The sequence below is a fragment of the Choloepus didactylus genome, chromosome 6, assembly GCF_015220235.1.
Source record: "Choloepus didactylus isolate mChoDid1 chromosome 6, mChoDid1.pri, whole genome shotgun sequence".
NCBI classification, from domain to species: Eukaryota; Metazoa; Chordata; class Mammalia; order Pilosa; family Megalonychidae; genus Choloepus; species Choloepus didactylus.
Window position 1 is genome coordinate 21,585,120 of NC_051312.1, and position 25,019 is coordinate 21,610,138.

Genomic DNA, 25,019 nt, shown 5'->3' on the forward strand with positions numbered 1-25,019 from the left:
CATTTCATTCATATCTCTATTTGAAGTCTGATCTCTTTTTCAGCTTCTTTAACAGTCACTGTATGGAGTAATGTTGAATTCCAGAGCTTCAGAACTCTAACTCTGAGTCTCAGCTCAAACCTGACAATTTTTAACTTTTTGCTTTCTCAAGGTCAAGCCCTAAACATTATATTTTTATTCCAAATCATTTATTTCTTCACCTTGTAAAAAAATGAAGTACTGAGTTCGCGCAGTCGTGTTGGCGAGCGAAGATGGCGGCCGAGAGGGAGCCTCCTCCGCTGGGGGACGGGAAGCCCACCGACTTTGAGGACCTGGAGGACGGAGAGGACCTGTTCACCAGCACTGTTTCTACGCTTGAGTCAAGTCCATCATCTCCAGAACCAGCTAGTCTTCCTGCAGAAGATATTAGTACAAACTCCAATGGTCCAAAACGCAAAGAAGTTATGCTAGATGATGACAGAGAAGATCTTTTTGCAGAAGCCACGGAAGAAGCTTCTTTGGACAGTCCAGAAAAGGAACCTATTCTGTCTTCGGAGCCTTCTCCTGCAGTTACCCCTGTCACCCCTACTACACTCATTGCTCCCAGAATTGAATCAAAGAGTATATCTGCTCCTGTAATCTTCGATAGATACAGGGAGGAGATTGAAGAAGAAGCAAATGGAGATATTTTTGATATAGAAATTGGTGTGTCAGATCCAGAAAAAGTTGGTGATGGCATGAATGCTTACATGGCATATAGGGTGACCACAAAGACTTCCCTTTCCATGTTCCGTAAGAGTGAATTTTCTGTTAAAAGAAGATTCAGTGACTTTCTTGGCTTGCATAGCAAATTAGCAAGCAAGTATTTACATGTTGGTTATATTGTGCCACCAGCTCCAGAAAAGAGTATAGTAGGCATGACCAAGGTCAAAGTGGGAAAAGAAGATTCATCATCCACTGAATTTGTAGAAAAACGGAGAGCAGCTCTTGAAAGGTATCTTCAACAAACTGTAAAACATCCAACTTTACTACAGGATCCTGATTTAAGGCAATTCTTGGAAAGTTCTGAGCTGCCTAGAGCAGTTAATACACAGGCTCTGAGTGGAGCAGGAATATTGAGGATGGTGAACAAAGCTGCCGACGCTGTCAACAAAATGACAATCAAGATGAATGAATCGGATGCATGGTTTGAAGAAAAGCAGCAGCAATTTGAGAACCTGGATCAGCAACTTAGGAAACTTCATGCCAGTGTTGAAGCCTTGGTCTGTCATAGAAAAGAACTTTCAGCCAACACAGCTGCCTTTGCTAAAAGTGCTGCCATGTTAGGTAATTCTGAGGATCACACTGCTTTATCTAGAGCTTTGTCTCAGCTTGCCGAGGTTGAGGAGAAGATAGACCAGTTACATCAAGAACAAGCTTTTGCTGACTTTTATATGTTTTCAGAACTACTAAGTGACTACATTCGTCTTATTGCTGCGGTGAAAGGTGTGTTTGACCATCGAATGAAGTGCTGGCAGAAATGGGAAGACGCTCAAATGACTTTACTCAAAAAACGTGAAACTGAAGCAAAAATGATGGTTGCTAACAAACCAGAGAAAATACAGCAAGCTAAAAATGAAATAAGAGAGTGGGAGGCCAAAGTGCAACAAGGAGAAAGAGATTTTGAACAGATCTCTAAAATGATTCAAAAAGAAGTGGGAAGATTTGAGAAGGAACGAGTGAAAGATTTTAAAACGGTTATTATCAAGTACTTAGAATCATTAGTACAAACACAACAACAGCTGATAAAATACTGGGAGGCGTTTCTACCTGAAGCAAAAGCCATTGCCTAGCAAGAAGATTATTCCTGTTAAGATCTTGGATGATTGTTCCAGTTACGCTGAATTCCACAGTGAAATCATTTAAAACCATCTAAATAAACCACTATATATTTTATGAATTACATGTGGTTTTTTTATATATATGCTCTGACATTTTATTACAAGCTGCATGTCCTGACCTTCTTTGAATTTAGTGGACTGTGGCATGACATTCTGCAGTACTTTGCTGAATTGAACACTATTGTGTCTTAAATACTTGCACTAAAAAGTGCATTGCAAGGCCAGAAAATTTTACAATATTTTTTCTTTACAATATGTTCTCTAGTATGTTTCTCTGATCTTTATGAAGTGAATTATCAATGCAGTGATTAATGTTCACTTATACATTCCTGTACAGAAATTATGATTTTGTGATTACAGTAATAAAATGATATTCCTTGTGAAAAAAAAAAAATGAAGTACTAAAAAATACTTAAGTTCATTTAGTATGTTATAAATTGCACAAGATGTTTAGAAAATGTTATAGAAATTAAAAAAGATTTTCTAATCTGTTATTTACTATCTGTATTATATTAGACAACAATATTGTGCTGCTAGTCATGGTTTTAATTATTTTGAAGAAGTTATATATCACAGAAACAGTGATAACTTGATTTACCTTATTAGTCACATTGTTTAACTGTAATGCTTCTCAGATGTGCTTGCAGTCAGCTACAGGTCAAAACTTCATTTTCAAGAAAAAGAGAATTTAGAAAGCAAGGCAAGTATATAAGTTACATTCTACTTATTAACTAATATAACCCTAGTAGAAATACAAAAAAATTAATTAGACCTCTATTTTAACTGAAATGCTTACATATTTAAATGGTGCTCTAGATGCCACACATGGTGTCTCCCTTTTGAGGTATTGGCACAGCTGATTTCCACAGCCCATAATCTTTAAAAGCATCAGCCACATCTTCTAGTCATGCCCCAGAAGTGTGTGGAAATGCCTTACTACTATGAACACCTATAACTCTGCCTGCCAAAGGACTCCATCACCTTAGCTCTTCAGTAAGCAGTACATCCAGACTAGCCCCATTGCATAGTGCTAAAAGGCACCATGAAACAGGCTGGTGGAACCGTGGATCACATCTTCTTATTCTCCAGAAGACTGACAGTGCTACAATATGAAGGATGCACAAAAGATATATCCACTGGGGAAATATTAGCCAGAGCTATGAGATTAGAACCTAAAGAGACACAATTGGCACTATATCCTGCTCCTATGGAGAGACAGTATGTGTGGGATATCCTGCTCCTATGGAGAGACAGTATGTGTGGTACTGCAAACCTAACACCCACCTATTAGCAGAAGATATCCTAGGCCCTATCAGAGAAAGTTCTGCAGTATTTTACTCACAGTAAAACACCTTCCCTTTCAGGTACTCACTAAACATTTATGTTTGCGTCTCTAGGCTTCTTTTCCAGCTTCAACTAAGTTCATCTAACATATTCCTTGATTGAGCTGTGACCATAGTGGCATTCCTCAATCAGACTGGTTGTTGAATATGCTGATGTGTAGCAGCTTTGAGTAGTTCTGACTTCCTATAGAACATTCTCCCACTGTCTTTGGTTAACTGGAGTAATTAAATAATAACTGTTAATCACCCATATCCCCCGACTTGGCAACTACCTAATTCTAACTATTCTCCTCTGTTCAACATACTATTTCAATTATTAGAAAACATCTAAATAAAACCCACCCATCTGTGACATAGGTTTGAAACAGCTTAACAGGAATAGTTGCTGAATATAGCATCTTAATCACCAGAACACCTTAGTGTATTAAAAAAATGATTATTTGTCTATCCAATTGCTGTTTATATTGTAATTGTGTCCTCATTTCTCAATAAGACTGTAAACCTTTTTCCCCACACCCAGGGACTTATGCAGAAGTGGCAGAAAGATGGTAACAGTGGTGGGAGGGAGTAAGTTGTAACATAGTAATAACTTCCCACTTTCTCTAATCTCCTGTCTAATTGTGATTATGTTCCTGCTCCTCTTTAGTTCAGTAATCCTTTGATGGCTCACCAACTTTGTGTCTCAATGACTAAAAGCCACTAAACATTTTTTTATCATTGTTTTATCTGTGTCCTGAATTTGCCAAAGTCTTAATCAACAAGTTAATTCCCCTTGGTCTTTGGGGAGTCCTGAGACTCCCTTGAACAAAAAGAGGGAATGTGAATTTAGAATGGTAACTAGCTTTACTGGTCATCTTAATATGCTTAAACTTCTGTTCTTACTCGGAAAACTACAAAGAAACAAAAAGCAACTGAAACAGGCTAACATACCAACAATACTTTGTGGCACTAATTAAGACCCTTGCCTCCATGGGAGAGGAGGAACTGTGATAAGTCATCAGCAAGTCTGATTCCTTTCATCAGATAGGCCCATTCCTATACCAACATTCTGCCTGAGAAGCTTTTGCAGATTTGCCCTGGAAAGTTCACATAACTCATATCCCCCTTGCCTCCTCATTCCTGTTTCCCATACCCTTTCTTTGTTTTAAGCAAGTATATACACTGTTTCCCACCACTTTGCTTTAAGCAGTAACTAACTTTCTTTTAGTTATGCTCCTATGCATGCCAGTTAGCTCAATAAATGTATTCTTACTTTGGTTTTCAGAGTCTGTTTTCAATTTAACACTCTACACACATGCCTTGGTGCATATATTTTCTAAATCACTGAATGTTTCCATCTTCTAGCCAGTCATTCAGGTAAGAAACCAAGAAAACATATTTCGTATATCATGCTCCTTCCTACAAATAATGAATTAATTCTTAAAGACTACATATAACTTAATCTTTTCCCCAAATATGTCTGTGTCTATTAATGTCTCTGTTCTTTAATTTATTTAGGTCTTTACCACAACTTATCTGGATTACTGTCCTATGTCTTTTATTGTAGCTTCCAGCCTTGCACAGTCTCATGCTTATGCCAGTTTGTTCCCACATTGGTCTTAACACAAATTCTAATCTCCTTAACATGGCTAATTTAACCCTGATAAACAAGCTCCTGCTTTGCAGATGAGGGCCATCTCTTGTGACTCTCTCAGGTGATATCCATGTTCTAGCCATGTTTCATAGCTTCAGTTTCTCATTTATGTCAATGAATTTTGTGTAGTTTGGTCAGAATACTACTTCCTTTATCTTCACCTCTCTACTTGGTTATTTTCTTTCAACTTATCTTTCAGATTTCAGGTGAAAAATTTCCCTTCCTTCTCAAATCCATTCACTACTTATCAAGTTTTAACACCTGCTAATTCATCCATTTGTTCATTTGTTTGTAATTTGCTCTGAATTTCAAGATCTTGATAAACAAAGGTGGTTCTGTTTTCCCAGTTTTATCTTCAGTACCTAGCAAGATGTAGCAATTAGTATACTCTCCAAATGTATTGGTAGAATAAATGAATGAATGAGTTTTGTTTTACTCCTGACCCTTTTTTACTCTCTTGATTAACTTAAATATTTTTCTACCCTATATTGTGTTAGAGTAATCCACAACAAAACCAAATAGTGTGCAATAAAGCTTGAGAGAAACTCCATGAGTGACAAAAGTACTTAACATTGCATTTAAGTATTGTTAGTGTATTTTGCATGATTTTAGCCCCTATCTCTGAAGCTCAGTGACTCCAGGATCCACAATTGCCTTTTACCTCCCTGGAAAAGGTGTCACCAGTGATTAGTTGTTTAACAGGATCTCCTCTAGGAATTCAGCCAGACACCATTTGGGACTTCTTTGTGACAGTCCAAGTCTAGATTATAAAAATGAGTCAAGCTTCATGGCATCTAAGGGGCACAGAGATTAAGTGTGGAGACATAGAAGGCCCCCTGGCTTAACAAACTATAGAGCAGGGCCTCCTCAAAGCTACAGATGTCTGAAGGTGGACACTGGAGGTAGGGAAAGGCCAAAAGCCTTGCATGTTTGAAAGCAGACAGCAATTTAGATGAGGGAATAATCTCTGAGCTCTTGTTGGGCTCCTTCCGTGCTCCTGTCTCCTGCCTCCTGCCCCCTGCCCCTGCTGTTTCCTGTCTAGCTCCCAAAGAAATTGTCCCTTAAGACTAAAGATATGTAAATACACCTCATGGCTTTGGAGAGAATGTACTCCTCCCTGATATACCTGCAGACAGTCACGTGGGAAACTACCTTGTATGCTATAAAGAACTGTAGAAATAAGTAGAATAAAACTTTCTTTTGTATGGACACTGAGGACGGAGTTGTGCTCCCATTCTTTCACAATTAAGTATATCTCCCAAAGCAGCTCATTTGTATTCAGGGATTGATTTCTATAAAAATGGAATGTTGAAAAACTAGGACCCAAATATCTAGCAGTCAAATTAGGGCAAACCGTTTCTGTTTTGTTGTGTAGTGATTCAAGTATAAATAATATTTTCATTACCCCACTATCTGTTGTTGAATTTTTCCACCCTTTTGCCTCAAGGAACACAATTATCATGGTCATTGTTTAAAGGATTATGGTGAAGTAGAGGTTAAAAAGAGGATTGATCCTCCAAAGAACAACCCTCATGCAATAAAATGATTATTTTACTCTTGTATTTGTTGTGAGGAAAAGGTAGAAGGTAACTACTGGTAATTAGTCAAACAGTATTTACAAGGAAAACTCTTCCACTGGGTTAGACTATATCTTCAGATCTCCAGATATGAACCCTTTTTTTTTAAACACAGGAGCTTATATATATATAGTGCATATGATGGCTAATAGGATTACATAGAAAGAATTGTCCCTGAGACAATTCTCTTCTGTGGAGCTTAAGTCCTCTTAGTAGGAAAACTTCCTTTTTGGTGTGTCATAAGTTTGTCCCCTATTTACCTTAAGTTTAAAGATGAAAGTTGAGCTATATGACACAATGCCATTATGTAAAGTATAAATGTATGCACATGGAACAGAAACAAACGTTTTGTAAGAACACAAGAAAATAAGCAGATTCACATTAAATATTTCAGATGTGGCAGAAGGGATGGATAAAGAATAGAGAAAAGAGAATAAGAAAAAAATTTAAAAAGAGATGCACTTTGCTAGGCCCACTGAGATGATATGCCAAGAAGAGAGGAAAGCAATTATTCTAAACACGTGGAAAGAAATATATATTCATTGGACAGATAATGCAATTCTGAATTTAGTTATGCAGAAGTCATACAAATTATTAAAATTTATAAACAAAAATCTTCATTAGAGCATTATATAATACTGGAATCAAATTAAATCCACATCTCAGAAATGTATAAAATACAGAGATATATATTTAGGAAAACATAGCCTTTAAAACTTGATTTACATGTATTACACAGACTTTTGGGGCAAGCTTCGAAGAAGAAAAATAAAAATAATAAACAAAAGGTTACCTTATATAGTAAGATATAATTTACAGGTAATAATTTGCACAGATTGTAATTGTGCATGGATGAGATTTGACAAATGAAAACATCTGTTGACTAGTGCCGCAATCAAGAGAGTATTTCCATCACTCCAGAAAGTTCCCTGATGTCTCTTTGCAGTTAATTCCCCACATAATATCCCAGACCACAATTGATATGATTTCTATCAGCATATTTATTTTATCTATCCTAAACATGATATAAATAGAATAATATAGTATTTTTTTCTGGTTTCTTTTGCTTGACTTAATGTTATTGAAATTCATTTAAACTTTTGGATGCCTTAGTAGTTGTTCTAGTTTGCTAATGCTGCCAGAATGAAAAACACCAGAGATGGATTGGCATTTATAAAAGGGGGTTTGTTTGGTCACACAGTTACAGTCATAAGGCCATAAAGTGTCCAAGGTAACACATCAGCAATTGGGTACCTTCACTGGAGGATGGCCAATGGTGTCCAGAAAACCTCTGTTAGCTGGGAAGGCACGTGGCTGGTGTCTGCTCCAAAGTTCTGGTTTCAAAATTGCTTTCTCACAGGATGTTCCTCTCTAGGCTGTAGTTCCTCAAAAATGTCACTCTTATTTGCACTTGGGATATTTGTCCTCTCTTAGCTTCTCTGTAGTAAGAGTCTGCTTTCAATGGCCATCTTCAAAATGTATCTCATCTGCAGCTCCTGTGCTTTCTTCAAAGTGTCCCTCTTAGCTGTAGCTCCCTCTGTCTGATTTTACATAGTGCTCCAGTAATTTAATTCAGACCCACTCTGAATGGGTGGGCCAACACCTCCATGGAAATTATCCAATCAGTGTCATCACCCACAGTTAGGTGGGGCACATCTCCATGGAAACACTCCAAGAATTTCAATCTAATTAACACTGATAGGTCTGCCCACACAAGATTACATCAAAGATAATGGCATTTGGGAGAACACAACACATCCAAACTAGCACAGTAGTTGATACCGTTTTGTTGCTGAGTAGAATTGATTTTATGAATATACCACTTTTTTTTTTCAATTTGGTTTTATTGAGATATATTCACATACCATAAAATCAGCCATGCTGTACAATCAACTCTTTACAGTACCATCATATAGTTTATGCATTCATCACCCCAATATATATTTTTTTGCATTTTTTTTTGCATTTTTTCTTTCATTTTTATTGAGATTGTTCAGATACCATACAATTATCCAAAGATCCAAAGTGTACAATCACTTGCCCCTGGGTACCCTCATACAGCTGTGCATCCATCACACTTAATTTTTGTTCAATTTTTAGAAATTTTTCATTACTCCAGAGAAGAAATAAAGTGAAAGATGAAAAATGAAAATAAGAAAAGGAAACTCTAATCCTCCCCTATCCCTAACCAACCCCCCTCAATTGTTGACTCCTAGTATTGATATAATACATTTGTTACTGTTTATGAAAAAATGTTGAAATACTACTAACTGTAATATATAGTTTGTAATAGGTATATAGTTCTTCCCTATATGCCCCTCTATTATTAACTTCTAATTGTATTGTCATACATTTGTTCTGGTTCATGGAAGTGATTTCTAGTATTTGTACAGTTGATCATGGACATTGCCCACCATAGGATTCATTTTATACATTCCCATCTTTTGACCTCCAACTTTCCATCTGGTGACATATATGACTCTGAGCTTCCCCTTTCCACCTCATTCACACACCATTCAGCACTGTTAGTTATTCTCACATCTTGCTACCAACACCCCTGCTCATTTCCAAACATTTAAGTTCATCCTAGTTGAACATTCTGTTCATACTAAGCAACCACTCCCCATTCTTAAGCCTCATCCTATATCTTGGTACCTTATACTTCATGTCTATGAGTTTACATATTGTAATTACTTCCTATCAGTGAGACCCTGCAATAATTGTCCTAATGTGTCTGGCTTATTTCACTCAGTATATTGCCCTCAAGGTTTTGTCATCAACCCATTTTTTTTTTTAATATGGTTTTGTTCACTCACCATAAATTCCATCCCAAGTAAATAATCGATGGTTTTCTGCATGGTCATACATATATGTGTTCACCACCTTCACCACTATCTATATAAGAGCATCTACATTTCTTCCACAAGGCAGGAGGGAGAGTCAAAGAAAATAGAGAGGCAAAAGAAAGAGGAAAAAAAAATGACAGCTAGGAAGCAGCAAAAGGAAAAATAACCTTAAATCAAAGTAGAATAAAGAATCAGACAATACCACCAATGTCAAGTGTCTAACATGCCTCCCCTATCCCCCCCCTTATCTGCATTCACCTTGGTATATCACCTTTGTTACATTAAAGGAAGCGTAATACAATGATTCTATTAGTTACAGCCGCTAGTTTATGCTGATTGCATCCCTCCCCCAATGCCTCCCCATTTTTAACACTTTGCAAGGTTGACATTTGCTTGTTCTCCCTTGTAAAAGAACATATTTGTGTATTATATCACAATTGTTGAATACTCTAGATTTCACCAAGTTACACAGTCCCAGTCATTATCTTTCCTCCTTTCTTGTGGTGTCTCACATGCTCCCCATCTTCCTCTCTCAACCATATTCATAGTTACCTTTGTTCAGTGTACTTACATTGTTGTGCTACCTTCTCCCAAAATTGTGTTCCAAACCACACACTCCTGTCTTCTATCACCCTGTAATGCTCCCTTTAGTATTTCCTGTAGGGCAGGTGTCTTGTTCACAAAGTCTCTCATTGTCTGTTTGTCAGAAAATATTTTGAGCTCTCCCTCATATTTGAAGGACAGCTTTGCTGGATACAGGATTCTTGGTTGTTGGTTTTTCTCTTTCAGTGTCTTAAATATATCACACCACTTCCTTCTTGCCTCCATGGTTTCTGCTGAGAGATCCGCACATAGCCTTATTAAGCTTCCTTTGTATGTAATGGATTGCTTTTCTCTTGCTGCTTTCAGGATTCTCTCTTTGTCTTTGACATTTGATAATCTGATTATTAAGTGCCTTGGCATAGGCCTATTCATATCTCTTCTGCTTGGAGTACGCTGTGCTTCTTGGATCTGTAATTTTATGTCTTTCATAAGAGATGGGAAATTTTCATTAATTATTTCCTCTATTATTGCTTCCACCCCCTTTTGCCTCTCTTCTCCTTCTTGGACACCAATGATACGTACATTATTTTTTTTTTTTTTTAATCATCATTTTATTGAGATATATTCACATACCACACAGTCATACAAAACAAATTGTACTTTCGATTGTTTACAGTACCATTACATAGTTGTACATTCATCACCTAAATCAATCCCTGACACCTTCATTAGCACACACACAAAAATAACAAGAATAATAATTAGAGTGAAAAAGAGCAATTGAAGTAAAAAAGAACACTGGGTACCTTTGTCTGTTTGTTTGCTTCCCCTACTTTTCTACACATCCATCCATAAACTAGACAAAGTGGAGTTTGGTCCTTATGGCATTCCCAATCCCACTGTCACCCCTCATAAGCTACATTTTTATACAACTGTCTTCGAGATTCATGGGTCCTGGGTTGTAGTTTAATAGTTTCAGATATCCACCACCAGCTACCCCAAATCTTTAGAACCTAAAAAAGGTTGTCTAAAGTGTGTGTAAGAGTGCCCACCAGAGTGATCTCTCGGCTCGTTTTGGAGTCTCTCTGCCACTGAAGCTTATTTCATTTCCTTTCACATCCCCCTTTTGGTCAAGAAGATGTTCTCCATCCCACGATGCCGGGTCTACATTCCTCCCCGGGAGTCATATTCCACGTTGCCAGGGAGATTCACTCCCCTGGGTGTCTGATCCCACGTAGGGGGGAGGGCAGTGATTTCACCTTTCAAGTTGGCTTAGCCAGAGAGAGAGGGCCACATCTGGGCAACAAAGAGGCATTCAGGAGGAGACACTTAGGCACAAATACAGGGAGGCCTAGCCTCTCCTTTGCAGCAACCGTCTTCCCAAGGGTAAAACTTATGGTAGAGGGCTCAACCCATCAAACCACCAGTCCCCTATGTCTGTGGTCATGTTAGCAACCATGGTGGTGGGGTAGGCGAATACCCCTGCATTCTCCACAGGCTCCTCAAGGGGGCACTACATCTTTTTTTTTTTTTTCCTTGTTTGTCTTTTTTCTTTTTTTTTTTTTAACTTTCCCTTCTTTTTTAAATCAACTGTATGAAAAAAAAAGTTAAAAAGAAAACAAACATACAATAAAAGAACATTTCAAAGAGACCATAACAAGGGAGTAAGAAAAAGACAACTAACCTAAGATAACTGCTTAACTTCCAACATGTTCCTACTTTACCCCAAGAAAGTTACATAATATAGCAACATTTCAGTGAACTTGTTCCTACTACATCCATCAGAAATTAACAGACCATAGTCATTTTTGGGCATCCCCAGAACGTTAAATAGCTTATCTGTTCTTCTTGGATTATTGTTCCCCCTTCCTTAATTGCTCTCTACTGCTAGTTCCCCTACATTCTACATTATAAACCATTTGTTTTACATTTTTCAAAGTTCACATTAGTGGTAGCATATAATATTTCTCTTTTTGTGCCTGGCTTATTTCGCTCAGCATTATGTCTTCAAGGTTCATCCATGTTGTCATATGTTTCACCAGATCGTTCCTTCTTACTGCCGCGTAGTATTCCATCGTGTGTATATACCACATTTTATTTATCCACTCATCTGTTGAAGGACATTTGGGTTGTTTCCATCTCTTGGCAATTGTGAATAATGCTGCTATGAACATTGGCGTGCAGATATCTGTTCGTGTCACTGCTTTCCGATCTTCCGGGTATATACCGAGAAGTGCAATCGCTGGATCGAATGGTAGCTCTATATCTAGTTTTCTAAGGAACTGCCAGACTGACTTCCAGAGTGGCTGAACCATTATACAGTCCCACCAACAATGAATAAGAGTTCCAATTTCTCCACATCCCCTCCAGCATTTGTAGTTTCCTGTTTGTTTAATGGCAGCCATTCTAACCGGTGTTAGATGGTATCTCATTGTGGTCTTAATTTGCATCTCTCTAATAGCTAGTGAAGCTGAACATTTTTTCATGTGTTTCTTGGCCATTTGTATTTCCTCTTCAGAGAACTGTCTTTTCATATCTTTTGCCCATTTTATAATTGGGCTGTCTGTACTATTGTCATTGAGTTGTAGGATTTCTTTGTATATGCAAGATATCAGTCTTTTGTCAGATACATGGTTTCCAAAAATTTTTTCCCATTGAGTTGGCTGCCTCTTTACCTTTTTGAGAAATTCCTTTGAGGTGCAGAAACTTCTAAGCTTGAGGAGTTCCCATTTATCTATTTTCTCTTTTGTTGCTTGTGCTTTGGGTGTAAAGTCTAGGAAGTGGCCTCCTAATACAAGGTCTTGAAGATGTTTTCCTACATTATCTTCTAGGAGTTTTATGGTACTTTCTTTTATATTGAGATCTTTGGTCCATTTTGAGTTAATTTTTGTGTAGGGGGTGAGGTAGGGGTCCTCTTTCATTCTTTTGGATATGGATATCCAACTCTCCCAGCCCCATTTGTTGAAAAGACCATTATGGCTCAGTTCGGTGACTTTGGGGGCCTTATCAAAGATCAGTCGGCCATAGATCTGAGGGTCTATCTCTGAATTCTCAATTCGATTCCATTGATCTATATGTCTATCTTTGTGCCAGTACCATGCTGTTTTGGCAACTGTGGCTTTATAATAAGCTTCAAAGTCAGGGAGCGTAAGTCCTCCCACTTCGTTTTTCTTTTTTAGAGTGTCTTTAGCAATTCAAGGCATCTTCCCTTTCCAAATAAATTTGATAACTAGCTTTTCCAAGTCTGCAAAGTAGGTTGTTGGAATTTTGATTGGGATTGCATTGAATCTGTAGATGAGTTTGGGTAGAATTGACATCTTAATGACATTTAGCCTTCCTATCCATGAACATGGAATATTTTTCCATCTTTTAAGGTCCCCTTCTATTTCTTTTAGTAGAGTTATGTAGTTTTCTTTGTATAGGTCTTTTACATCTTTGGTTAAGTTTATTCCTAGGTACTTGATTTTTTTAGTTGCTATTGAAAATGGTATCTTTTTCTTGAGTGTCTCTTCAGTTTGTTCATTTCTAGCATATAGAAACATTACTGACTTATGTGCATTAACCTTGTATCCCGCTACTTTGCTAAATTTGTTTATTAGCTCTAGTAGGTGTATCGTTGATTTCTCAGGGTTTTCTAGATATAAGATCATATCATCTGCAAACAATGACAGTTTTACTTCTTCTTTTCCAATTTGGATGCCTTTTATTTCTTTGTCTTGCCGGATTGCCCTGGCTAGCACTTCCAGCACAATGTTGAATAACAGTGGTGACAGCGGGCATCCTTGTCTTGTTCCTGATTTTAGAGGGAAGGCTTTCAGTCTCTCACCATTGAGTACTATGCTGGCTGTGGGTTTTTCATATATGCTCTTTATCATATTGAGGAACTTTCCTTCAATTCCTACCTTTTGAAGTGTTTTTATCAAAAAGGGATGTTGGATTTTGTCAAATGCTTTTTCAGCATCTATTGAGATGATCAATTGATTTTTCCCTTTCGAGTTTTTAATGTGTTGTAATACATTGATTGTTTTTCTTATGTTGAACCATCCTTGCATGCCCGGAATGAACCCCACTTGGTCATGGTGTATGATTTTTTTAATGTGTCTTTGGATTCGATTTGCAAGTATTTTGTTGAGGATTTTTGCATCTATATTCATTAGGGAGATTGGCCGGTAGTTTTCCTTTTTTGTAGCATCTTTGCCTGGTTTTGGTATTAGATTGATGTTAGCTTCATAAAATGAGTTAGGTAGTGTTCCATTTTTTTCAATGTTTTGAAAGAGTTTGAGTAAGATTGGTGTCAGTTCTTTCTGGAAAGTTTGGTAGAATTCCCCTGTGAAGCCATCTGGCCCTGGGCATTTATTTGTGGGAAGATTTTTGATGACTGATTGGATCTCTTTGCTTGTGATGGGTTGGTTGAGGTCTTCTATTTCTTCTCTGGTCAGTCTAGGTTGTTCATATGTTTCCAGGAAATTGTCCATTTCTTCTACATTATCCAGTTTGTTGCCATACAGTTGTTCATAATATCCTCTTATAATTTTTTTAATTTCTTCAGGATCTGCAGTTATGTCACCTTTTTCATTCATTATTTTGTTTATATGGGTTTTCTCTCTTTTTGATTTTGTCAGTCTAGCTAGGGGCTTGTCAATCTTGTTGATCTTCTCAAAGAACCAACTTTTGGTGATATTTATCTTCTCTATTGTTTTTTTGTTCTCTATGTCATTTATTTCTGCTTTAATCCTTGTTATTTCTTTTCTTGTACTTGGTTTAAGATTGGTTTGCTGTTCATTTTCTAGCTTCTTCAGTTGATCCATTAGTTCTTTGATTTTGGCTCTTTCTTCCTTTTTAATATATGCGTTTAGTGCTATAAATTTCCCCCTTAGCAGTGCTTTTGCTGCATCCCATAGGTTTTGGTATGTTGTGTTCTCATTTTCATTCGTCTCTATATATTTAGCAATTTCTCTTGCTATTTCTTCTTTAACCCACTGATTGTTTAGGAGTGTGCTGTTTAACCTCCAGGTATTTGTGAATTTTCTAAGTCTCTGATGGTTATTGACTTCTAATTGTATTCCATTGTGGTCAGAGAATGTGCTGTGAATAATTTCAATCTTTTTAAATTTATTGAGGCTTGTTTTATGTCCCAGCATATGATCTATTCTGGAGAAAGTTCCGTGAGCACTAGAAAAGTATGTGTATCCTGGTGATTTGGGATGTAATGTCCTGTAGATGTCTGTTAAATCTAATTCATTTATCAGATTGTTTAGGTTTTCAATTTCCTTATTGGTCTTCTGTCTGGTTGATCTATCTATAGGAGAGAGTGATGTGTTGAAGTCTCCCACAATTATTGTGGAAACATCAATTGCTTCCTTTAGTTTTGCCAATGTTTCTCTCATGTATTTTGTGGCACCTTGATTGGGTGCATAGACATTTACGATTGTTATTTCTTCTTGCTGAATTGCCCCTTTTATTAGTATGTAGTGGCCTTCTTTGTCTCTCAAAACATCCCTGCGTTTGAAGTCTATTTTATCTGAGATTAATATTGCTACACCTGCTTTCTTTTGGCTGTAGCTTGCATGAAATATTTTTTTCCATCCTTTCACTTTCAGTTTCTTTGTGTCCCTGTGTCTAAGATGAGTCTCTTGTATGCAACATATTGATGGTTCATTTTTTTTGATCCATTCTGCGAATCTATATCTTTTAATTGGGGAGTTTAATCCATTTACATTCAACGTTAAAACCGTGAAGGCATTTCTTGAATCGGCCATCTTATCCTTTGGATTATGTTTGCCATATTTTTCCCTCTCTCTATTAATATCCTTTATTGTACCCATACCGAATCTCTTTAGTACTGAACCTTTCTCCAAGTCTCTCTGTCCTGTCTTTGTTTCTCTGTCTGTAGGGCTCCCTTTAGTATCTCCAGTAGGGCAGGTCTCTTGTTAGCAAATTCTCTCAGCATTTCTTTGTCTGTGAAAAATTTAAGCTCTCCCTCAAATTTGAAGGAGAGCTTTGCTGGATAAAGTATTCTTGGCTGGAAATTCCTCTCACTCAGAATTTTAAATATATCGTGCCACTGCCTTCTTGCCTCCATGGTGGCTGCTGAGTAGTCACTACTTAGTCTTATGCTATTTCCTTTGTATGTGGTGAATTGCTTTTCTCTTGCTGCTTTCAGAACTTGCTCCTTCTCTTCTATGTTTGACAGTGTGATCAGTATATGTCTCGGAGTGGGTTTTTTTGGATTTATTCTATTTGGATTTCGCTGAGCATTTATGATTTGTGTATTTATGTTGTTTAGAAGATTTGGGAAGTTTTCCCCAACAATTTCTTTGAATACCCTTCCTAGACCTTTACCCTTTTCTTCCCCTTCTGGGACACCAATGAGTCTTATATTTGGACGTTTCATATTATCTATCATATCCCTGAGGTCCATTTCGAGTTTTTCAATTTTTTTCCCCATTCTTTCTTTTATGCTTTCATTTTCCATTCTGTCATCTTCCAGGTCACTGATTCATTGTTCAACTTCCTCTAGCCTTGTACTATGAGTGTCCAGAATCTTTTTAATTTGGTCAACAGTTTCTTTAATTTCCATAAGATCATCCATTTTTTTATTTAGTCTTGCAATGTCTTCTTTATGCTCTTCTAGGGTCTTCTTGATTTCCTTCATATCCCGTACTATGGTCTCATTGTTCATCTTTAGTTCTTTGAGTAGCTGCTCTAGGTGCTGTGTCTCTTCTGGTCTTTTGATTTGGGTGCTTGGGCTTGGGTTATCCATATCGTCTGGTTTTTTCATATGCTTTATAATTTTCTGTTGTTTTTGGCCTCGTGGCATTTGCTGAACTTGATAGGGTTCTTTTAGGGTTTGTAGACCAGTTGAAGTCCTTATCTCTAATTTATCAGATCTACAGCTTCGTGGAGTACACTTTCTCTAACTAACCAGCAGGTGGCGTCCACGAGCCACCTGTTCTCCACAAGCCAGATCTCCCCTGCTTAGCCTTTTTGGTGAGTGGGGGAGTGAGTCTTGTGGGGCCCAATTGGTGTACCAAGCTTGCGTGTGTTGTTGGTGTTGCCTGCCCTGTATGTGGGGCGTGTTTCTGGGCAGTCGGGGAGGGGGGGTGGCCCTAACAATCAAATCTCCCTGATGATCCTAGAGTTTTAAAGCTGCTGCAATAGTCTAATCCTTCAGTTCAGTCCTGCCACAGTTTGTCTCTGCCACTGACCCACAAGTCTTTGGTATTGGCGTATGGCTCCTGAGACTTGCAAGTGGGCCCCTCTTCCAGGCTGTGCACCCCGGGTCCTCTGTTGAGGGATGACTGTGCTATGTCACAGGTGACTGCCGTCCCCCCAGGGCAGTTCTGGGTTGCTGGGCTGTGTTGGGAGGCTCCCAGTCTGCTCAAATGATGGCTGAATGGGGCTCTGTTAATTCACACTGCTCCCCCTTCCCAGCTCTGGGACATTCAGCTGAGGTTGCAGGGAAGGCTAATGTCCACGCCCAGTTTTGTGGTGTGTGCCTGTTATTTGAAGCACTTCCGTCACACTGGGTTGTCTGGGGCAGCTCTGGGCTATGGGGCTGGTGATGGGCAGGAGTGTTTCCTGTCCACCAGGATGGTGGCTGTGAGTGGACACCCCCCTTTTCTTGGGAAGTTGTGTTGTTTAGTGAATTTTCTCAGCCACTGGATTATTGCCTTTTGTCTCAGAGCTCTCTTAGTTCTGCTCTTGACTTGACGTGCCCAAATTGCAATTCTTTGAAGCTTTCTGTATTGGGCTTCTTAGAGTAATTGTTTTAGAAAAAGCAAAAAGGATTTAAAAAAAAAAAAAAAAAAAAAAACGGCCCTCCTCAGAGATCTAATGGGTTATTGAAATGCTAATAGACAAAGCAACCAGGGCCATTAAGGAAAGGTGCACAGGGCAGAGAGATCAGCTTTGCTTCGGGATTTGCATATGCGCCTCAAGGCCTGATCTCCGCCCTTCCCCTTTCTGTGTTCACCAGAACTCCAAAAATCCTCTGCTTTTATTTTGGAGTTTTTCGTGTTGTTTTTTTTCTATGCCTGTCTCCTCTCTGCTGGGCTGGCTGCTCTCAGAGTCTCTGGTGTCTGGTCTCAGTCTATCTATGGTTGGAGTTTGAATCAGTAGAATGAGTTTCCGATAAGAGCAGCCACTGCAATTCTCCCTTCTCCTTCCCGGAGCTGACAGCCCCTCCTCCCCCGGGACTGAGCCTGGCAGGGAGGGGCGCGGGTCCCCTGGCCGCAAAAACTTACAGATTTCGCTGATCTCAGCAGTTCCACGTTTTCATGAGTGTTGTATGAAGTATGCCCAAAGACAGATTGCTCTGTGGTGTCCAGTCCACGCAGTTCCTGGCTTTTTACCTACTTTCCTGGAGGAGTAACTAAAACATACAGCTCACCAGTCTGCCATCTTGCCCCGCCTAGCGATACGTACATTATTGTACTTTGTTTCATCCTTGAGTTCCCGGAGACGTTGCTCATATTTTTTCATTCTTTTCTCCATCTGCTCCTTTGCATGTAGGCTTTCAGGTGTTTGGCCTCCAGATCCTGAGTGTTTTCTTCTGCCTCTTGAGATCTGCTGTTGTATGTTTCCATTGTGTCTTTCATCTCTTGTGTTGTGCCTTTCATTTCCACAGATTCTACTAGTTGTTTTTTTGAACTTTTGATTTCTGCCGTATACATGCCCAGTGCTTCCTTTACAGCCTCTATCTCTTTTGCAATATCTTCTCTAAAGTTTTTGAATTGATTAAGCATTAGTTGTTTAAATTCCTGTATCTCAGTTGAAGCGTACGTTTGTTCCTTTGACTGGGCCATAACTTTGTTTTTCTTAGTGTAGGTTGTAATTTTCTGTTGTCTAGGCATGGTTTCCTTGGTTATCCAAATCAGGTTTTCCCAGACCAGAACAGGCTCAGGTCCCAGAGGGAAGAAATATTTAGTATCTGGTTTCCCTGAGGGTGTGTCTTAGAAAATTGCTCCACCCTTTGATGCCTCAGGTCACTGCTGTGCTTTTCTGCCCAGCAGGTGATGCGTCTTAGCCTATAATTCTTGACTGGTGTGAGGAGGTATGGCCGTGTTCCCCCAGGCTCTGGGGTCTGGTTCTGAATGGAAAGGGCCACACCCCTTTCCTCCTAGAGAAGACAGACCCCCCAGGTGGAGGTCATTAGCATTTCAATGGTCTCACTCTCTGCTTGTGGTGTCTCCACCCTTCCCAGAGTCACAGCCCTAGAAACTGAAAATGACTGGGGCTTTCTCCACTGAGCCAAAAAAGAAACAGATAGTCCCCTTGAGACCCAGTCCAAGGCAACCCTCTGGCTCTCCAAGGTCAGTTGTCACCCAAAGCCTCTGTCTGTTTTTTGGGGATGCATACCTGTAGTGAGAAGTTCACACTCACTACTTAAAACCCCAGTTGGAGCTCAGCTGAGCTGTATTTGCTTGCTGGGAGGGAGCTTCTCTCTGGCACCACGAGGCTTTGCAGCTCAGCCTATGGGGGAGGGGGTCTCACGACTTGGATCTGCAGGTTTTGCTTACAGATTTTATGCTGTGTTGTCAGGCATTCCTCCCAATTCAGGTTGGTGTATGATGAGTGGATGGTCTCATTTGTCCCCCTGCAGTTATTCTGGGTTATTTACTAGTTGTTTCTGGTTTTTTGTAGTTGTTCCAGGGGGACTACTTAGCTTCCACTCCTCTCTGTGCCACCATCTTCACCAGGATCCTACAGCATTCATTTTTTAAATAGTGGACAGAAAGAAAAAAATAAACTTGCAAACAAACAAATGTCTATCAATTAAGGAATGGTCAAATATAAATTGATTGATGTATACTCCACACAAATGTTTGCATTAAAAATTAAAAGAAATATATTTATTGTACAAATAGTTGATGATGAATTCTCAAGAAATAAAAGCAAGTTGTAGGAAAATTGATGTGGTATGCTTTATTAAAATGCATTCTATATGGAAAATACTGGAGAGTGCTATTAATATTATTTAGTCTTACTTGTGGGTTGGGAAAAGAGATGGGAATGTAGCATTTGAGAAAGGAAAACATACATGACCAAGGGAGCACTGAAGATTTAGTGCCACAGGATCTCAGCATCCAGTAGAGCCCACCCTCTGGGCATGTCTACCTTAATAGGGAAATCTCTGCCACCAGGGACTGAAAAAAAAAACCATACTTTTTCTAGCAGAAGCTACAGAGTATTGATATACCAGTCAGTTATCTTTCCACAAAGGATCTGTGGTGGCACAAGACAATGGGGCTCCTGCAAGTAACAGGGAAACTAACATGGTGGAGCTGACTGAACTAGGACCCCTGCTAAAAGAGAAAGGGTAGAGTAATTGCCAACCCAACAAAAGTTGAAGAAAAGCAGACATGCCCAGTAGCTCAGGAAATAGAGGAGGTGGTGTGTGTACTGACACTTCCCCTGCAAGCCCACCAGGCCATGGAGAAGATGGAGGATTTTATATACAAGATCTGGAAGGGATGTTGGAAGGGCACCCCAACTGACTGAAGTACAATGGCTACCTGCTACATGGCCACAGACTGCTCCTGCCCTGCTTTCAGGCTGGCTTCAAGAGCATCTTCCACATCCATACAGAAACTGGCAGCATTGTGGACCCATTTGCTTGGCTATGGGCTGTTTCTCTTTTTGGGAATCTTGACCATGCTCAAACCAAACATAAGCTTGATGGCCCCTCTACAGGAGAAGGTGATATGGAGGATGTTCTTTTTCGGTGCACTGCTCTGCCTTAGTTTCTCCTGGCTTTTTGACAACATCTATTGTCATTCAGAGAAAGTCTCTTGGACTTTTTTCCAAAGTGGACTATTCAGGGATTGCTCTACTGATTATGGGGAAATTTGTCCCCTCCCTCTTTTACTCCTGCTACTACTCCCCACAGCCATAGCCCATCTACCTCTCCATCATCTGTATCCTGGGGACTTCTGCCATCATTGTGACACACTGGGACATGTTTGACACTCCTAAGCACCAGCAGCAAGAGCAAGAGTGTTTCTGGGACTTGGCTTGAGTGGTGTGTGTGTGTGTGTGTGTGTGTGTGTGTGTGTGTGTGTGTGCCCACCATGCACTTTACTATTGCTGAGGGCTTTGTCAATGCCACCACGGGGGCAGATGACTGGTTTCTCCTCATGGCTGTAATCTACATCACTGGAACTGCCCTTTATGCTGCTTGAATCCCTGGGTGCTTCTGTCCTGGAACGTTTGACATATGGTTCATGTCTCATCAGATTTTCCATATCCTGGTGGTGGCAACTGCCTTTGAGCACTTTTACAGGTTCTCCAATCTTCAGGAATTCCATAGGCCTAGGAGGTGGCTGTATTGATGACTCCCTTCACTGAACTTTCAACCAGAGGAGTGGTGAGGAACTTCCCAAGTGCTTTTAAAAATAGTTTATTTGCTGAAGTGAGATGAGTAGTCTAAGTTGTGTGTTTCTAGAAGAAACCTCTTAGAGAACTCTCCATCAAAGCTTCAGCCCACTTTCATACTCACTGGGTGGTAAACTTTCCATGTTCATTTCCACAGCTGGAGAGGAAGGGGATGGTCCAGTTTAGTCATCCCCCTCCCGGCAAGGCAACTACCATCCCCTCAAATAGACAGTACTTTGAATCTCATGTTGAGATTTTACCCCCTCCTCAAACCATTTTGGGAATAATTGATGGACTGGGACTCTTCAGAAATCCTGTTTCTGAAAGAAAATATCCCTCCCTTATCCCCACCCTTACTTTGTAACCAGACTAATTGAAAAAGCCATTCATTTTTGTAGCATACTTTTCAACAATTATAGCCAGGTCCCATCTTTCTAGGGCCTGGATCTGCATACAAAATTGCAAGAACAAAGTCACAAAATTTACGTGGCCCAGCTAATGGAAGTATGTCCAGGTTTCAAATTATTTTTTTCTTGGCAGAGTAACGTACAATTAAAACAGGAAAAAATATGTAGTATTTAATACTAAGCTTTAAAAAGAAACTTGCTTTCATTGCTATGTCTTGATGCAAAGGCTATGATAATAAAAAAAAAGTACAGGAAAGAAAACATACATGACTAAAATGTTAAATCTGCACAATGTAATATGAAACATTAATGTACAAAATATAATTTATTCCTAACATCAAATACTCTTAGGAGCACAAGTTGAAGTTAACTTGATAAGCAGAATTGATTTGATAGGAAAAGAAAATTTTGCATTTATTATTATATTCAATTTGTGTTTCCAATAAAGTAAAATCCAGTCACAAAAAAAAGGAGGAAAAATAAGTGCAGAATATGGGTCTGAGATCAAGAGACCATGGTTTGCATTTTTATTTAATTCCTTGCTATTTTCACTTCTAAGTCAAGTAATAAGCATAATTGGATAAATCAAATATTTTAAAAATCTAGAAAATGCCTATTCAAATAAATGTATAGGATGGCAATTAATTTTCAGAGTGTGTATGCAATGGTAATGAAACAATGTGTTATTATCAGAGTCCATGCAAGGTAGTGTCTTTGTGTTTACAAGCTCAAGAAGGAGATAAAAAAGATGCAAAATAGATACAATTAACCCTTGGGTGTATCAGTTATCTTTAATCTGTGTTATCACTACCTGAGATTTTAAATATATAGATACCACTCTAGTAGATAGCCAGGTAAATCACTTATCATGAGTTTGCTAACCCCTGTCAGCTTTTATCAGGAAGCTCACATAAGCTAATGAACCTGTAGGGTGAGGATGGAGCTGAGCATGACTGCCTGAAAAGCAAACTCAGAAAAGAGTATTTAATGGGAGAGGAAGGAATTATGATAAGCAGCAGATTTTGGCAAGAATCTGTTTCTGTTTTTAGTTAGGACTCCTGGCTGTCTAGAATTTCATCTTTAGACTTAGCATAAATAGAAGTGAATAGAACAAGTATTTGAGAGGATGTGGAGGAATTGGGAACTTGGTACCTTTTATATTATTGCAAAATGGTGCAGACACTATGGGAAAAAAATTTGGTTGCCCTAAAAATGTTAAACATAAAATTACCATGTGACCCACTAATCCTCTACTAGGTACACATACAAAAGAATTGAAAATGGGTATTCAAACAAATACTAGTGCAAAAATGTTCATAGAAGTACTTTCACAAGAGCCAAAGGGTGGAAAAAACTAGTGAAAAAAATCCATCCAATATGTTGTTTATATTAGTCATTGCCTATTTATTTCATATTATATATTTGTGTATATACAGGTATGTGCACATTTTTTTTTAATCTGAAATCAATGTTCTTGAGCTGAAGTTTCTTTTTATTGCTGTAATATAGTCTCAGATCCCTAGATCATATTAACTTGAGTTTTATTTTGGATACCATAAATATTATTTTAAAAAATAGCTGTGTATATTATGTTATGTGATGTGATGTTGTTATGTTATATCACATTACATTACATTACATTGCATTATATTATTTATATGCAAGCCACACAGAGAATACTGTTATTATACTTGTTAACAATCCACATTAAAACTAAATTTCTAATTATTTTTACAAAATAATTATATGATTCCAAATAAATTATTTCATGCTCACTTCTCTTTTTCTATAGTAGCTTTTCTGAAATTCAGTATTCTAATTTCTCAAACTCTTTCAGTTTTTTCCAAAATATGTAATCCTTCTATATGTCTGATGATATTTCTGTCTTTGTTCATTATTGAGTCTATTGTGTATTTCGTAGCTCTGTCACATAAGATTTTCTTTATATGCAAATGACGGTCAAATTCCAATTTAGATGTAAAAAAATTGAACTTTTCTAGATTAGAGGCCCAATGCCTATATGGAAACTGGACCAAAAACATGACTGTCACATTATGCTAAATTTTACTTTTGTGTTTGTTATAAGAGCCACATTATTTACCAGTTTAGACATTAGGGTTAGCATACTGTCTTTAGCAATTCAAAGCAGAGAGTCAGATTGTGTATAATCTTTGCATAAGTTTCATCTTTATATAAGTTATTGAACTTGGTTGGGAATTTTCTCTTGTACTTAGATGCTTTAATTATTTGACTAGGAGGAAGAAAGAATTGAAAATAGGAAGATGCTTGGTTTGTTTGTTTGAAAGGAAGAATAATTTAAAATTATATATATATATATATTTAAATTATATATGTATATGTATTTGTCCCTAAAGTTGTGTTGTAACTAAATTTAAATTAATGAGAAAAGTGTATATGTTACTGCAGTTGAATGTATATAAATTCAGTAGAATTTACCTCATCCTCCTTTTGTACTGCTCTTTTAATGAATGACACCATTTCCACAAAGTGCCTTTTCTAAAGTTATTTGATATTGAGCAATAAAAATAAATATCCTGTGTATGGTTTACTGTTGACATGTTATTCTTTACCAGTGCAATATTTCTAATCCATTGAAAGAATGGATATGAAAATATGTCAGTGTTTTCCATTTCTTCTGTTTCTTATAATTTTTATGTACATCATATTCTCCATCAACTATCACCTTTATTAAATCTTTTGGTTCTTCCAATCAAACATCCTGAATTTCCTTTTTTACCTTCCTTCTACAATCCTAATCTACCTGTTTATATCCCCGCCCCCCGCTTTCATTATCCATTCATTTCCTCCCTAGCTATCTAAACATCTCATGACCATGAGAAACAGCATGTGGGACATAAGTTTTCTCATAAGGAAGGAAATAAAATCAAAGTTATCAAGTCTGTTTCACATGTTTGAGGAGAACATAGATAATAAGAAATGATCACCACTGAAGAAATGACCAACACCAGAAGGACAAAGAAAGTACTTCATTGTGTCTTAAGGAGACAGAGATAAATCTTTGTATCCAACCTTGTTGACATTTTGTTATTTTAGGTCAGAAAACAAAATGAAAAGAAAATTGAGAAAATCCATGCCCTTAAACAAAACTTTCATAAATATTACAGAGTTTATTGGTGAATAACTTAATAAGTTTCCCATCAGAGAATTAATGAGGTTCTATAAAATCTCAAAATGAATCATATAATCAGAATCAAGGAATGATATCATGTGCCAACTTGGCTAGGATATGGTGACCAGGTGTTTATTCAAGCAAACACTGGTCTGATCGATACTTTGGGAAATTTGTAGTTGGACTTAAATCATTACTCAGTTGATAAAATCTGTTTTACTTTCCTAGGCTGCTGAAAGCAGATCCATGAAATGCAGTGGCTTAAACAATGGAAATTTATTAGC

At 38.1% G+C, this 25,019-nt stretch overlaps 1 protein-coding gene and 1 pseudogene across 1 annotated transcript; both read left to right on the forward strand.

Moving 5' to 3' along the window:
- The first annotated feature begins 240 nt into the window (after positions 1–240).
- LOC119536210 (sorting nexin-2-like) lies at positions 241–1,918 on the forward strand. The gene has a single exon (XM_037838916.1). It carries the CDS (start codon positions 252–254, stop codon positions 1,809–1,811), a length of 1,560 nt encoding a protein of 519 aa, XP_037694844.1. The 5' UTR covers positions 241–251; the 3' UTR covers positions 1,812–1,918.
- Positions 1,919–2,901: 983 nt separating this feature from the next.
- LOC119536669 lies at positions 2,902–21,150 on the forward strand (annotated as a pseudogene).
- The last annotated feature ends 3,869 nt before the right edge of the window (positions 21,151–25,019 follow it).